Here is a 15,834-nt window from a genome sequence, read left to right as displayed (position 1 = left end):
CCTTGGACCAGATGACCCTCAGGTGACTTGTACAAGTGAGAGATCAAAACCATCAACACCAGGGACAACTCTGGGAGCAGCAGGACTGAGCATTCATGTTGAAATAGGCATTGGCAGCAAGGCCTGCAGGATCTCAGTCCAAGCTTCCCTGACAATCCCAACAATCTCGGCAAAATGCCAAAGTGAAAATAAGACCTTTATATGCCCAGATGGGAAAAAGGGTCCACTATTCAATCTAGGGAGTAATGACAGGTAAGGAAGACAAATTCTTTTCCAGCAACATATGTGGCTATGTCTCAAACTCCTCCTAGACTACTGAAAAAAATTTGTCTCACATGTCCACTGTTTTGTTGATTAAAACTCCTTAGCATAAAATGTGAAAGCGAACAATTTTTTTCAGAAGAAAATGTTTTATTTCAGTGGATTTTGTTAGAACTAAATATAGTCAACAGAATGCAACTCCTTCAGTAAAGAAGGAGTAAAGAGGTTCTTCAGTAAAGAACCTCACTAGATATTTCATATCCAACTTGAATAGAGAACCTCCAATAACTTGGGACATACCCAGTGGGAAATTCATAGGTAATGCACAACTGTGACCATTCTAACCATTTACAGGGTTATTACTAACAGAGTAAAATCTGTTTCAGAACAACAAGCTTTGAAATTCTTACATCTGCTATGAAACTCAGAGAAATACTTTTCCCCTTAAATGTGCAATTCTTTTAGGGAAACCCAATGAAATTAGGCTATTTAAGATGATGTTCTCTCTTGGAACTCACAGTATATAGACTAAATCAGTGGCTTATAGACTAAATCAGTGGCTAATGAAAATGGGAGTGTGTAGACACATATTCTTCTTTATTTCACGAAACACATATTTATAATTTAAACAGCTCCTGAATGTATTGGTAGCCGCCAAAATTTAATAATAAATCTATTTGCATATAAATAACTCTATATTGCCTCCTGAAAGATGGATAAACTTTTTTATTAAACTGTGAATGCAATCTAATATCTTCATTTCCTTTAGGAACACAAACGAATAATTATAATTTCAATTTATTATTAGCTACTTTTACTTTCACCTACAACAAAGTTCCTCTATGACTTTCAGAAACTTCTCTGAATACTGCATGTAAATAGCTGACAAAGCATTCCCCTAAAGCAAATGTTTGATCGACTTGATATGCAGATCCTTGTGGGTTGCAATAACTAATGTTCATGATTTTTCTTTGTGATAGAAAGATGCTCAGACATTTGTGCATGCCCAGGAACACAAAAAACATCTTTATCTATGTTAAACAGAGGCAATGAGAAGAATTTCACATTTCTTAACTATGCATATGCAGCTTTGAATTCCAACTTAATCATGTATTCACTCCACTCACTCTTGTCAATTTAATAACAATATGAACCCTTGCCGCCATTAAAACTCTAATTTCTTTAGGGAAAACTCATAATCCTCACACCTACGTATAAAGCATAAGCCAATCACTGGTGTTCCACAGTGACTGAGATTACAGATCAGCACCTCGTTTGACCTATTTTTTCAGCTTCTACAAACCTGAGTTTTCTTTAAAGAATATACATACCGGTGTCCCTGACACTCCTGGTGCTCCAGCTGGTCCACGGTCACCCTGAAGAAAATATAAACCTATGTTTAAACTACAACAATCAAACCAGAAGTTTCTTGGTGGATTCCCATTAAAACCCAAGGAAGTGAACTGAAAATGAGGACAAGAGCCAGGCTAAATGCCTAAATATTTATCTGTGCCACTGGCTCATTATACAGACTTGAGCAAGTAACCACGGTCCTTTGTTTATATTCTCTCATATAATGTTTTCCTTTGACTCTGTGCGAGGCCTCCCTTGAAAAGGGATGGAAAGTCCCTGATTTACCTGTAGTTCTCCAAATAATTATAATTTGTCGTCATGACAATGACCAAAATTTACACAGGGTAATTCACTTTCATATCAACATCCCCATCTTTCAAAGAGGTTTTTTCTTTCCTGCTACGCAGTCATCCATTTACTACAAGCCAATGTCCTCTGCTTGTGCCATGGCCTTCTCAGGGCAAAGGCTCTCATTTTAGCACACAGTTAGCTTCACCTATGCTTTAAGCTAGGACAATGTTGTTATGGCTAGAAGTGATGAGTTACAGGCACAAATTCGTCTTTCTCGACAGGATTAATCCATAGCTGACAGACAGAGCTCATCAAGTGGTCAAACTCTACCCAGAGGTATTTACCCACTGCTGACATGTTGGTCTACAGTGCTATGCTCTGCTACTGTAAGGCTGGTTAAGTTTCTAAATTTATGTCAGAAAACCCTTGGCACTGTTGAAGCCATACTAACAAGAGGGTATTTTTCTGAGATGGGTTTATGTTACCTGGAGCAGACGTACTAAAGCTCTGTAAGCATAGCTACAGCCATGTTGTGTTCTGTATAACAGCCCCAGGAAGTTTTGGGATTTTTGGTTTCTGTTCTTACAAGCAATGGTGGTTTGTCTCGTCATTTTGTTCAGGTGCATGATGATCTTGCTGTTGATTAGAAACACTTGACTCCCTCACACAAAGTGTAACAGATGACAAGCTCCATGTCTGACCTCGTGTTTGGAGGAAGAAGCTTACAGGACACAGCTCAACCTGTCCTGCTCTGGAGGCTGGCAGTAGTCACCCCGTAAGGAGCACAACCTGCACTCCTGGAACACCGAGTGGGGGGCACTGAGTGCCTGCAGCAGGCAGGGCACATTGTCTGGAGCTCTGCACTCTGCCCCAGTGGTTATTCCAGACCCAGAACTTGTGGTATTTTTTCCCTATATGCCGGCTATGATAGTGAAACTAAAAATGCCTAACACCTCCCTTGCAACAATTTGCTTTATTTCTTTTCAGGGTTATTCTGGTCCTTTCAGCAGTGTGGCTTGCAGCATAGCTGTACCAGCCACTGTCAGCACATTTTATCCAGAGGACATGAGGCTCTTAAGGTAGTTCATGAAATTGTCATGAAATTACAGCCAGTGTTGGCTGTAGAAGATGACATTCTACTACACAGAGAAGCATCATGGCTCTAAATTAAAATCCAGCATGCACTATACTGTTGCAACTAGCAGGCTCTGAGATTTTGTTCACTTATTTGCACTGCAAATGTGAAATTTTGACCTAATTTATTTAAGGAAACAATATATTTTGCTTTGGGAGAAGGCCAAACACTCAGCTGGTTTATATGATGTGATCCATTGCTTATTCTCTTTATTTAATTCCTGTCTCCACTTTGTCTCAGTTAGACCTGTAATGTCTCCCTGTGTTTGTTCATTTTGAAATTAGACTAGTCTTCAATTGCTTGTAAATTGTAGAACTCCAGAGCAAGAACCATCTCATGTAATTTAAGCATCTAGTATAGATACCTATCTTAGATCTTGTCACTGACTGAACAAGTAGGAGGAATGTACAGTGATATTGAGAGGAAAACTTGTAATTTACATTTCCTTGTGATGGAAAACAAGTTTCAGTAAAGTACTTTTGCATTAAGTCATTTAATAGCATAATTCAAGAAGCTGAAAAACATTTCAGTTTTAAAAATTTTACTCTTTTTTCTTCGTAAATTAGAAGATATGGGGAAAATCAAACTGGTTTTGCTGACAGAAAACATATTTACAGATTTTTTTTTTTTATTCTCTTCTAAATGATCTGTATTTTGCTATATTTAGAAGTGAATACCAAAATCTTGATTTTTTTAGCCTTTTATGAAAAGCTTTTCTTTAAATTTGTAATCAGCCTCCACATTAGAAAGCAAAAGGCTGAGAACAAGATGGACTGTAAACATAAGATGATGTTCAAGAGAGAACAAGAACCATACATAGGAAAATATTGACTATATTGCTGTCAGTAGTATTCTACCAAGAATATCACAAGGCCTCCTACAAACAATTTTCCATTTGCAGAAGATGAAATTTTATGTTCAGTGAGTATATTATTTACACCCATGCTAAAGCAAAAAGGGAAAATATAAGTAAGTATGCAAAGATTTTTCTCACAGAAACACTAACTTACAAAAAAAAAACCAAACAAGGCTTCAGAAGACATTCAGTTGCAGATAGTGGCCACTAAGTAATCATGCCTCCTTTTTAAGAGTCCTACCTTTTCCCCTGGGAGTCCTTCCAGTCCTGGTAGTCCCATTGGTCCTGGGTCTCCCTGTTTTTATATTTTTATAATGAAAAGATTGCATAGATTAGAATTTTTTTACTCAACATTGGAAATGTTGAACAGCAAGCAACAGCAGATTATTTAATTTGGGATCACTAAAACAGCTAACCAGTTATTCGGCAAACAGATTTTGTTATGACTCATTTTACTGATTTGCAAATTAAGCTTTTCCCAGGGGTTCTGAGTGAGTATTTGGCTCAATGGTTTAATTTTCATGAAAGATGTAGTACACAAGACTCTGCTCCAGGGCTCATGCAAGCCAAGGTCACCTCTGAAGCACCTGCAGGCAGTGCAGTCCTGGGGTGTAAGCAAACACTGTCAGCCAGAGAACCAACCTCTGGGCAATTTTGTGGTTACTTCCCTAAACAAAGGTTACTCTGCAGCAAGGGACACACAGGCTTCATCCCTGGATAGTCTTCAAGGTTTGAAAGAAAACTGTAAACATGCTCCACTGGAGATATCAGTTTAACATTTAGAGTAGACTGGGGAGGTCCTTTTAATTATTTTTTGAAAGAAAATTGATAATTTAACATGGACATTTAACCTACAGCCAACAATTCCAGTATTTCAGCAATTCTCAGTTAAATCAAAAGCCATGGGAAACTGCTGTCTGGATTTCCTGAAATCTCTGACAGATTTCACTTTTCCCACCTAAACCCTGGTACTTGGTGTTTTCTGAGTAGAAAGTGGGTGCTGGTACAGGAAGATGTTCTCAGCTTCCAGGCATCATGGTGAAACAAAAAAAAAAAAGAGGCTTTGTGAATTTTTTTGAAGACAAATTATTAAACTGTTTTAGAAAACTGTCTCACAGCTCCATGTTTTGCTGTCACTGCTGAGAGGTTTTGGTTTGAGTGTCTTATTGTCCTTTGGAAGTACTATGTGTCAAACTACTTGGGGAATTCTCTATCAAAACCAAAAAATTCATACATACCACTGTTCCAGGATCCCCTTTTGGACCCTGTAAAAAACCCAAACAAACCAAGCCGCATTTAAAGAAGAACAGTTACACGACAAGATGGGTTTTTTGTAATGACTGCATTATGAGTATACTTTGCTAATGCAGTGCATTTAGAATCATTATTAATTCCAGCTCTCTCAGCGGATTAATTTAGCACAAAATCTTAGTAATATTTTGGGTCTTGTTTTGCTGTTCCAGGATACAGAGAAAGACAGCTCTGTTGTTTGGTGCCAGCCCATAACTGTGGTTACCAAAGAGACAATCATCTCAAAACAGAGCTTTCCTATCATGCTAAAAAGGAGAAGAATGAAAATAAGCACACAGCAGCTTTAGTTCCATGGAACCAAAGCCATGGGTGTTGCAAAGGAACAAAGACGCAAGGTGCTGCATCTGCAGTGTGAAAGACACCAGCCTGTATTACTTCCACAACATAATTCTTAATTTTAGATATCTTCCTGCACTGTAGCTACGTGTAGTGAATCACTGACAGAACTCAGAACTCAGATCAGAACTCATGATCTTCTCATTTCTGGCACCAAATTTTGTCTGCTGTAAAACCATGTCTTCATGAACTATAAGTACAAAACTACACATTTTTAGTATAAGAATACTTTCACTAAAGAGTCCAATACCAAATTATGTACCATTTCTGCAGCCTTTACTTGCTAGGACAAAATGATTTAATCAAAATACACCACTCTCCAAAATGGCTAAAATGCTTGGCAAATCACAGACTGCTACATACCAATCATATCCTTATTTTTTTAATCTTTCACAAACAAAATCAAATTTCATGCAACTAACCCTCCTCTGTTTCTCTGTCAATTAGGTACTAGAAATCAGGTTTCTGGTAACACTTACCGGAGGTCCTGGCGGACCTGGATAACTTGCGACACTCGCGCCTCCCTGTAACATCAAGTTTAAATGTTAAGTTGGGCTAAAATTGGGTGGGGATTGAAAAAAAAGCAATTAACATTAAAGAGAAATACCTGCAGTTTATATAAGCTGCTCATTCCATTTCTTTCATTGTAAGGCATACCCTTTAAAGCATAAAAACCAAGTAAGTATCACTTATGAATTACAAAGGCAGAACTATTGCCCTGTTCAAGTCCTGAAGTTCAGCAAAGGTCTGGTATCCTTTTTGTTCTCAATTTGTCAAAGACTCCAGATTTCAGAAGAACATAAGGTACACAGCAACACAGCTTGGGCCTTTTCTTTTAATTGTAAACTAAGAAACCTGTAAATCAGTGTACATCATATTTTGATTTTTATTATTATAATTCTCCAGAATAGATTTTGTGTTAGGTACTATTCCACTTCATTTAGAGTCCAGTGAACTCCACAGACTTCCCCTACATTGCCTGGGTTCTCTGATCTCAGGTATCCAAGCCATCAATTTTACTCTAATAATACAAAGGTTAACTAATTTGAGCAGGTTTCTTAGAGGCTTTTAGTGATCTGAACTTACTCAGTGATGAATTGCAAGGAAAAAAAAGGAATATGGAAACCTTTTGAAAAGAAGACACTGTTACCTTCCTGCAATATTATTTTTTATTACATCAACACTCAGTACTTTAGATTACAATACATTTTACCCACAAGTATATTGTTCCTGATATATATTGAAGATATCAAACAAAATGTCTCACCGGAGGCCCAGGTGGTCCAGGTTTCCCAGGAGAACCTTCACTACCCTAGTACAGCAAGAGATTGATGTAACTCATTTACTCTAACTGGCCACATCCATTCCACACTCAAGCTATGATGACCATAATGACAATAAACAAGAGATACAGTCAATAAGAGCAGGTAATATCAAGAACAAATTCTCCTGCAATGTTCCTGGTTTAGCTTTAGGGAGGGCATGAATCATTACTCTGTACTAGCTTTTATTTTGTTAGTTACTTGCTGCTTTATGTGTAGTAACTTATGGAAAAATAGCAGTGGTAACCTGGGTTGGGAAACATTTCATATGTATCAAGAGGGAAAGGAAGACAAAGAAAAAAAAAAAGAGTTGTTAGTATGTTAATATGAATTTCTAAGCAACTGGCAGATAACTTAATATGCATTCTATGCTTTGTATATTATTTTGCAAAAGCCAATCCTCAGTTGATCATTCATATGTAAATAAAGAAGAGGTACAGTTTCAGAAATTCAGTTTGCTTAGAAATATATTGAATATAAATTAAGATTTAAAAAAAAAATACTCTTCCTTATTAAGAGATACAATGAATGTCTTTTTGGTTTCTACTGTAAAATATTCATCCATTGTTACCTGTATCACCGGCCTGTTCTGCTGTTGTGTACTGAATTGACTATATTATAAAAAGCATAGCTGCTGGGATTTTTGCCCAGCACAATCATGGGGTCTGGAAATAGTAGAGGGCTGCAAAAATTTCAACATAAAATTTCCCAAACAATCTTTTCAAAATCTCATCACTACAATTCAGATAAATACACTGTATAATTTGGAACAAGTCTGTCAGAATTATTCACTGTCTTTGTTGGATCTTACTAAATATATGTGAGGCACTTAAGTTGCAAATTTAAAATTACTAAGGTGGCAAAAATCAAGCTAAGTGCTCAATGCCAATAATTATCCCAGCAGAAAAATATAATTCCTACTAAACATTAATATTAGGATAATTTCCAAATGGACCTGCTAATTGTTAGAAACTGCCAGCCTCTCAAGAGTGGTTTGAGGAACTTCACGGGGAATTAAAATCGTATTATTTTAGAAAGCACATTATGTGATCAATCCTCAAGTGTGTCCCAGATAAAGGACAGAGGAGAAATTTACTGGGGCTTTATTTCATTTTACTTCATTACTCCTCAGCCATCTGACTTTTGCACTTTTAGAATTATGAGACACGAGCTGTAGAGCAGGGGCTTCTCATTCCCTCCTTTGTGTGAATTGTGAACAAGGAACTGTCAAATACTTGTGTTTTGCATTCAGTTCGATAAAAAGGAAATAAGTGGGGTAAATTTTTGTTACTGTGAGCTGCAAGGAGGCAACTCTCATTCAAATGTTATACTGAAATAATTTCAGAGCTTTATAAAATAGTTTTCTTTCTTACTCATACCAAAGCTCTGTAGGGAATTAGGATCCCCACATATGGATGTGGCAGTGCTACACCTGCAAAATTCCAGAGTACTACTGAAAGAAAAGCTGTATTCATACACAAAATGTACAACTTCTCCCAGAAGGTATTTTGCAGCAAAGTTTGTCTGTGCTGTATTGCACTGACCTGAGGTACCCAAGAAATGAATTTGACCTCTTAGTTATAATGGATAATACCAAGTTCCTGATAAAAGAACACATAAAATTTTGAAAAAAAAACCCAAAAAAAAAGCAGTGCTAAGTGTAAATTAAGTATAAAGGAAGCTTACATATTTTTTCAGAATAACTAACACCCGATAACTTTCAGTGCTTTTACAATTACTTTTGAGTATAATATTGGCAAAAGAATGTGAAACACAGCAAGTCATATTCCATGTCAGAAATATATTTTCATTTTCCTAAACCTCATATAATGTGTTATAACTAAACAAAATTCTCTGCAACTTAAATATACCGCAAGGACTGCACTTCAAAATATAAGCCCATATGTGCAGCAATGTTTAGGGAAAGTACTTGTGGTGAAACACAAAGAAAAATTTTAAATTTATGCCACATTCTTGTTACACTCTTGCACTTGTTAAAAAAACCCCAAAAGACAGTGTAATTGGATTGCAAGCCCTTCATGGACCTTTACCAAGAATAAAAAGAATACCTTTTCTCCTTTTGCTCCAGCTGGACCGGGATGTCCAGGTCTTCCTGAGACTCCCTGCACAGAATTGGTTATATAAGTTAGGAAGAAATAAAGCACAATATTTTTGCAGTCACTAAATTTTTAAAATATGCTTTTTGGAGGTTGTTTAAACCTAATTATACTTCTCCTTCAGGTTTAAATATTTCTCCTCTCTTTGATACAACAGCTGTGTCCTCCTGATAAGTCCTTTGAAGGGTAAAACTTGTCCTCACTGTTGCATTTTCACTTTGGCAAACTAAATGTGGTGACCCTATCTGGCACATCTTGATACAGCTGAGAATCATGTTTTACTGCTAAATGCCAATTTACGTATTCCACATTAAACTTCTTAAATGTGCTACAGTTTTTGAAAGAAGTATTAGTACTGTCATGAAAACTAGGAATGAATAACGACCATACTAAGTAATGTGATTCCATCCCATATGTAGAAAAAAATATTTGAAAAAATTTCAAAGAGGACCTTTCCCAGTAATACCAACAATTGTAATGATATATTTCAGTGTCTTTAAATATTGTCAGCTTCTTCTCATTCTTTGGTTTTGAACTGTGAAACCAAGTAATTTGTTTTGGCACTAGGTTTTTTTTTCAGAATGACTAGCTGGAATTATTTTTAGATTTTATTACTAACATGACTCTAACTTGGGTAAAAATACATAATCCACTGAAAGTTTGCACATCATAAATCATGTAACCCCACAGATTCTCTAGTCATGTCAAAACTTCAAATCTATTTAAGTTCCATAAACTTTGAGTCCAGACAATTACGATATTTTCAGTAACATCAACACCAGTACTGTTTACTTTACTAGAGCCAGAATGGGTAAGATTTTATTATTACTCTCCTAAAAGATTAAAGAAAGGACCAGAGACTAGGCAGTTATAGCAATGCCTACAGAAATAAATTAGATCTCTGTTGATACCACACACTTACAGATGGGCCACTGGGTCCTGGTATACCTGGCAGTCCTGGAGCACCTTGAAGACCCTGGAAATTAAAAGAGCATGTCTAAAAGTTCCTCTCCCACTTATACTGCAAAAAGACTTATATTCAGCCTGTCCAGAAGCACTGTACTTGTATTACAGTGCATTTTCTTCTAAATTGTGGGCATTATTTTTAGTAATGGCTAAAAAAATAACCACCCCACCAGGCAGAGAAGAGAACCAGGTTATCATTGAACCAGGTCAGAGGCAGCTTCTTGCTTGAGTGATAAACACCACTTGTCCTTCAACCTTTCTTTCACATTTTTAGCCTATATTTTCTAAGTAGTTTTGTCTTTGGTTGGGCAGATAAGAACAGCTGTTAAGCTTTTCCTTAAAGATTAATTTTCTATTTTCTTTTATTAAAAGGCTTTTTTTCTTTCTGGTGAGAAGACATTTACTCAGGCTTCTCAATATTACCTGATGGTATCTAAATGAAATTATTCTTTCTGCCTCGTTTTTGGTTTGGCTTTTTGGTAATTGAACATGACATTTTACATAGTATTTAATGATCTACTTTCCTGCTTGTATTCTATTTGAAAAATCAATGGACTCTAGTATACACTTACTAAACATACAGCTGTGCAACTCACTCCAGGGGATAGAGGTGGGATTTGAGACAAGCCTGTATGTCACTGAGACACACTGTCCTCTGCCACACCAGGCTTAGGTGCAATTTTAGACATGTTAAAGTCATGTACTAATGAGAGTTAACACTCTTGGATCTCCCTATAATCCACAAAGAGAAACAGATTCTTCCAAGCAGTGACTAATTTTGTCTGTCCATCCTCTGACAGGAAAACCCCCCTCAGAAAAGGCTTATTTCTCATTTGAAATGCAGTGTTTAAGAAAGAATGGCCAAGGAAGCAGCCTAGAAAGCCACAGAGCTCAGGAACGCTGAAATAGGTGCTCTGAAGGAGAGACTGTGGGAAAAAATTCAGTGAGAAATAAATTAGAAAAAAATGTAGAGATGGAAAGAGATTGATTTTCCTTTCTTGCTCCTACACGCAGAGGACATTGATCCACCTCTGAAGCTTTTCAGAGTGGCAAGATAACTGCTTATGTGCTCTCTGTTCCTTTTGAACTCATTTACTTGGATGGTACATTTACATGAAAAATTAAAATGAAATCAAAAGAACATTTTCTGTAATTCTTATTACTGATATTAAAAAAATACTCCCCTGAAAAAAAGAAGTGCTTTGAAAATGAAGATAAGAAGTTCAACAAAGATTAAAGGATGATTGGAAATCATATGAAGTCAATCAGCGTATTTCAGAGGGCTTCAGGTATGCTTCTCTATATTTTTTTCCCATTTCTTCCCATTCCCACAAAATAATTAAAACAAAAATTTTAAAATTTGTAAAAGAAGTTACTTTTAAAACATTTTCATACATGTTTATGAAAAAAAGATTCACATGCACCGTCAGCATGTAATAATCAAAAACTGCTGCAAAGCATTGAAAATACCAGAGCTAAGGCAGCTCACCAGCTCTCAAATGGTGAAAAAAAATATGAAAAACAAACTTATTTACACAGCATTAATGAAAAATATACAATGAATTTTCTCTAGACACCTTTAAAAAAATCTGCCAGTCATAAACTTGCTGTTACCTTATTACCTTCTTAATCCCCTGCAATATCTTATTTGTGTCTCAGCTGTTTAATAGTATTTGAATTGTCAAAATTGTTTTGCTAATGCCTTATCCTCCTATCCTCCTGACTGGCAGAGGTATCCTATACAGCACACAAAGTATGTGTTACTTTCCCATGTATTCTTAAAGTAAATTCTGAATGAAATTTGCTTATGGCTGCCCCATCCTCTTAGGGAATATGTTCTGAATTCCACCTCAGGAACCACTTGCTTCTTTAAGAAGAAAAGTCTTAATAAGCTCTACATAACACGTAAAACCAAAGAAAAAGATAAGCATGATACTTTAGGCTGACAACATGCCAGATTCTGGGGCAAAACAGTAGCAGCAGCTGCAGCTTTTTTTTTCCCATATAACTGTTTATTTCTGTAAGTCAAGGATCCTGATGAACAAATTTTTTTTTTTTTTTTAACTTATTGTCTCATTCTACTACTCCTTAAAAATTCTTAAGGTAACATGGTTTTAGTGCCAAAGAAATGTGAGATGCTTATAAAGAATTGAAACCCCCCCCCCCCAATTAATACGCTCTTAATTCCTTTTGTATTTTCCAGGTGCTCCAAAATTAAGAGACTAGTATGTGTTTAATCCCAGTTAAGTATTTTGGAGTTTTGAAGTGTTCACCACATATTTTTTAATGGGCTACTTATTTTAACTCCTCAGTTGGCTGAGGCCACTAAGAAATTAATTTATTTGTCAATATTAATTTTCTTAATAACTTTGTTGTGAGGATATACTTTTTTTTTTTTTTCCCAGTGATATTGCTCTTGAAATGTTACCTGCAAATATTTAAATTCAAAATGAAAGCTATAGCAGCTATTTTAGATTTGGTACCACAAGGCATTTGGCTTTTTTTCCTTCTCCAAAAAGACATAAAAGTAACTCTAAGAATGTAATATAAGATGCAAAATATTGTAAATTCTTTAAATTCGGCCTATTCAAATATTTTTTTCAGTTTCCACTTAATAATAGTTGCTGCTATTACAGTTCCCATCAGATTATTTGCTTAATGGAAAGTTTTCAAAAGTGAATTCTAAAGGGGAACCAAAAATATGAAAGCAAATATGTTATAGATACGAAGCGTTTTCTGAAAATATTTGGCATTAGCCTATTTATTGCTCTATCCTATATCCTTAAAAATTAGCATGTAAAAGTATGTGAGGCTTTAAAGTATACAAATGAGCAAAAACTCAAACATGAAAATTAAATAGGTGTTATTTAGTTGAATAATAACATTCAATCCTGTAGAAAAATCAGAATCAAGGGCTATTGCACTACATTACTACCCCAGCAGTTTTAAAGAACTAAATGACATCCTGTGTATTTCATTTTCAGTCTATGTCTTTACTCAGGTTCAGATAAGAACATTATCACTGTGGAAATCAAGTAATTTTACCTCATCGCCCTTTTCTCCCGCAAGCCCAGGAAAGCCACGCTCGCCTTTGCTTCCCTATGAAAACATAACATTTAAACAAATATTTTCTATTAGAGAACAATGAATTCCATGCTCTGTAGAGCATTTTATAACCCACATTCAATACATGCTAGCATGATGCCCTTACAGCCATAGTGCTTAAAACATAAAGCAAAGGTTCAAAACTAACGGAAAGTTTTCAAATATACCTCCCAGCAAGGCGAAAGGAAATGAGTGGTTTGTACCTAGGAGGCAAAATACTCAAAAGACCTTAAGATGGAGACATTAACACCAAAGAGCTTGAATTCCTGCTGAAATGGAGAAAGTTCACTTCCATGGAATTAGTCTCAAAGATAGGAGACATCCATGTGTCAAACCCTGTGGCTTTTTATCCTATCCCAGTGAAGCAGGATTTTGATGGACATCAGTGAAACCTCAAGTCCCAGTGAAATGGCTGAGTTGCTCCCATGAGAACAGGGTGCAAAGGCACAGGGTGGTCCAGCTGTGTTGCACACTTGAGGGAGACATGGGAAGTTTGCCTCCTTGCTGCAGGATTATCGTGTGACTGACTCACCTAAAGTGAGTCTATAGATAGCAAAACACTGCTGGGCAGTCAGATCTGAGCCAGATTTAATGGAGACATGGAAAAGGTATTGTATCTGAGATACAGCTCAGGCTATTTTGCCCACTCAACCTAGAGAAAAGGCAAACCGACACATGAAGAGTCCTGAAACATAAAAATCATTTTAACTGTAGGCTGCTCAATGCCACAAGGATACAGGTCAGACAAAGGTAAGAACCTGGCCTTTTTCTTTTAACAAGAAACAAAGCAATGAGAAGTACACTCTTCGAAACTTACTTTTGGTCCTTCTCTACCAGGAATGCCTGGAGGACCTCTTGTGCCAGGATCACCCTGTGGAGCAGACAGAAAATGAAGTGACAAATATTTTTATGACATAGGTGTGATCTATGCAGACTGATTTGAAGGAAGCACATGGCTTCCCTTCCTGCCTTTCTGACCAGCCCTCCATTTTACTCCAAAGCCTTCTCTTCAGTCCTTGCTCTCTTTTAAACTCTATACTTGTTCAGAGACTTGTTTTCCTGCCCATTTCTTACACTCTCTATTGAAATAGTGTTAACACACTTTTAGCATAATTTTGGATAGTCCCAGACACACCTGTGTTCAGATATTTAAAAGCAAATGACCCTGGCATTGCTGAGAGAAGCATTTGTCAGCTAAATTGCAGTCATATAGAAGTCCTAACCACAAAACACCGAGAAATGAAGAATGAAGCATCAAGAACCAGCAAGAGAGAGCTCTGACAAGAAGAGCATATACAGCAGAAAGACAATACAGTTACAAATAGAAAGAAAGACCTAAAATAAATCAGATTTGGAAACAAGAAAGTCAATGAACCCTAAGTTTGTTTACATGTATTAATAAAGGACAGTAGAAATTATGTGTGTGTTTCATCCTGAAATCCTCCCAAGCACAATTTTTATTTTAGAATATTGCAGAACACTCCAAATCTCATTATTTTACAAATAATATCTTAGAAATTTTGAGACTATTTTCCCCATTTGGTATATTACTGAAATTAATGCTACAAATTAAAGTGGAGAACAGAGTATATTTGTAGCAATTCATACTGTGGTTTGGATGTGCTGAACAGAGACTTGCTGACTACTACCTCATATACTGTTGAAACACTATTTTGCAAAATTTCTATAAAATACATTTCCTGCATATTTTTAAAAAACAAGACAAAAAATAAACAAAACCCACAACACTATTTTAGGCTAGCCCTGTAATTTAGAGCTGAACTTACAGAAGTTCTTAAGTGCATGTGTTTGTTTAAAACACATGTTTATAGCAAAAAAAGGTATTTAATCTCTGAAAAATTTACCTTCAGAATCGCACCCATGTCTCCCACAAGTGGGAGAGCAACCTGAAATTAAAAAAGGCATCTGCAGTTAATGTTTTACAAAGCACAGCTAATTCTGACATGTTTTCATCACTTCTGAACTTAATATTGCTACACATAGAGCTGATTATATATATGTTGCTTGAAGCTCATTTTTAATGAAAACTCAAAAGAAAAAGCAGATTTTCAGGTATCGTTAAATATCATAGTCTATCCAACCTATCAACTGTAAGTCTTCACCACAAATGAATTGTAATGCAATGGAATTTCTCAAACCATGACAACAGTGTAATGCCTGAAAAACATAATAATATTATTGTTTTTGTAGCACATCAGCAACAACAATGTTACTGGAATGTCTTGTATTCTCACTCGAGTATCTTCAATTGTTTTTCTCCTCCTTTCTCCCAGGCTTTTACTCTACTGTCAACTGTAGCACAAATTCTGGACATGCCAAAGCTAGTTCCAGTAAATTAGCTCAGATACTGGAAATAAGCTACAGCAACCAAAGCAATGCATGTAGTATTTTTTCCTGCCTTTAAACATTAATAATTAGTGTGTAACTCCTTGGTGCCACAGCTAAATTGCTACCAATACTAAAGCTGACCCATTTAAAGATCAATCGGTGGATCTATACTGCACTGAATCAGATCCCAGATTTCCAAGACCTGCCATTAAACTATTATTTAAAGACTACCTGTAAAAACCACATTGCCCTGGCTATAATCAGCTTCATTCACAAATGAAGACTCTCCAATTACTAATTGTCCTCCTGGCAATTGCTAAATCTAAAATCATCCTGGCCAAACTGTAAAATTACACAGATTCAAAATAAGGTAACTGTTTTTGTTCAGCCTGTTTCAATTCATTCAATCTTTTCTTCTTGAAGAAGAAAAAT

At 36.2% G+C, this 15,834-nt stretch overlaps 1 protein-coding gene across 7 annotated transcripts in view; it reads right to left on the bottom strand.

The window, feature by feature from the left end:
* Nucleotides 1-15,834, bottom strand: part of COL19A1 (collagen type XIX alpha 1 chain) — a 186,383-nt gene that overhangs the window by 23,254 nt on the left and 147,295 nt on the right. For 6 of the 7 annotated variants that reach the window (XR_009277161.1, XM_058834718.1, XM_058834719.1 and 3 more), the window contains 11 exons: nucleotides 14,919-14,960; nucleotides 13,871-13,924; nucleotides 12,994-13,047; nucleotides 9,905-9,958; nucleotides 8,935-8,988; nucleotides 6,811-6,855; nucleotides 6,151-6,201; nucleotides 6,023-6,067; nucleotides 5,135-5,161; nucleotides 4,138-4,191; nucleotides 1,593-1,637 (listed from right to left, as the gene is read on the bottom strand). Coding sequence is in view for 6 of the 7 variants with exons in the window: in XM_058834718.1 (XP_058690701.1) it covers nucleotides 1,593-1,637; nucleotides 4,138-4,191; nucleotides 5,135-5,161; nucleotides 6,023-6,067; nucleotides 6,151-6,201; nucleotides 6,811-6,855; nucleotides 8,935-8,988; nucleotides 9,905-9,958; nucleotides 12,994-13,047; nucleotides 13,871-13,924; nucleotides 14,919-14,960 (525 nt within the window). In the remaining variant the exon portion in view is untranslated. The remainder of the gene's footprint in view (nucleotides 1-1,592; nucleotides 1,638-4,137; nucleotides 4,192-5,134; nucleotides 5,162-6,022; nucleotides 6,068-6,150; nucleotides 6,202-6,810; nucleotides 6,856-8,934; nucleotides 8,989-9,904; nucleotides 9,959-12,993; nucleotides 13,048-13,870; nucleotides 13,925-14,918; nucleotides 14,961-15,834) is intronic. The other variant, XM_058834720.1, reaches the window with a different exon arrangement.

Source organism: Poecile atricapillus, chromosome 3 (assembly GCF_030490865.1).
Source record: "Poecile atricapillus isolate bPoeAtr1 chromosome 3, bPoeAtr1.hap1, whole genome shotgun sequence".
NCBI lineage: Eukaryota > Metazoa > Chordata > Aves > Passeriformes > Paridae > Poecile > Poecile atricapillus.
This window is presented reverse-complemented; position numbering and strand designations above follow the sequence as displayed.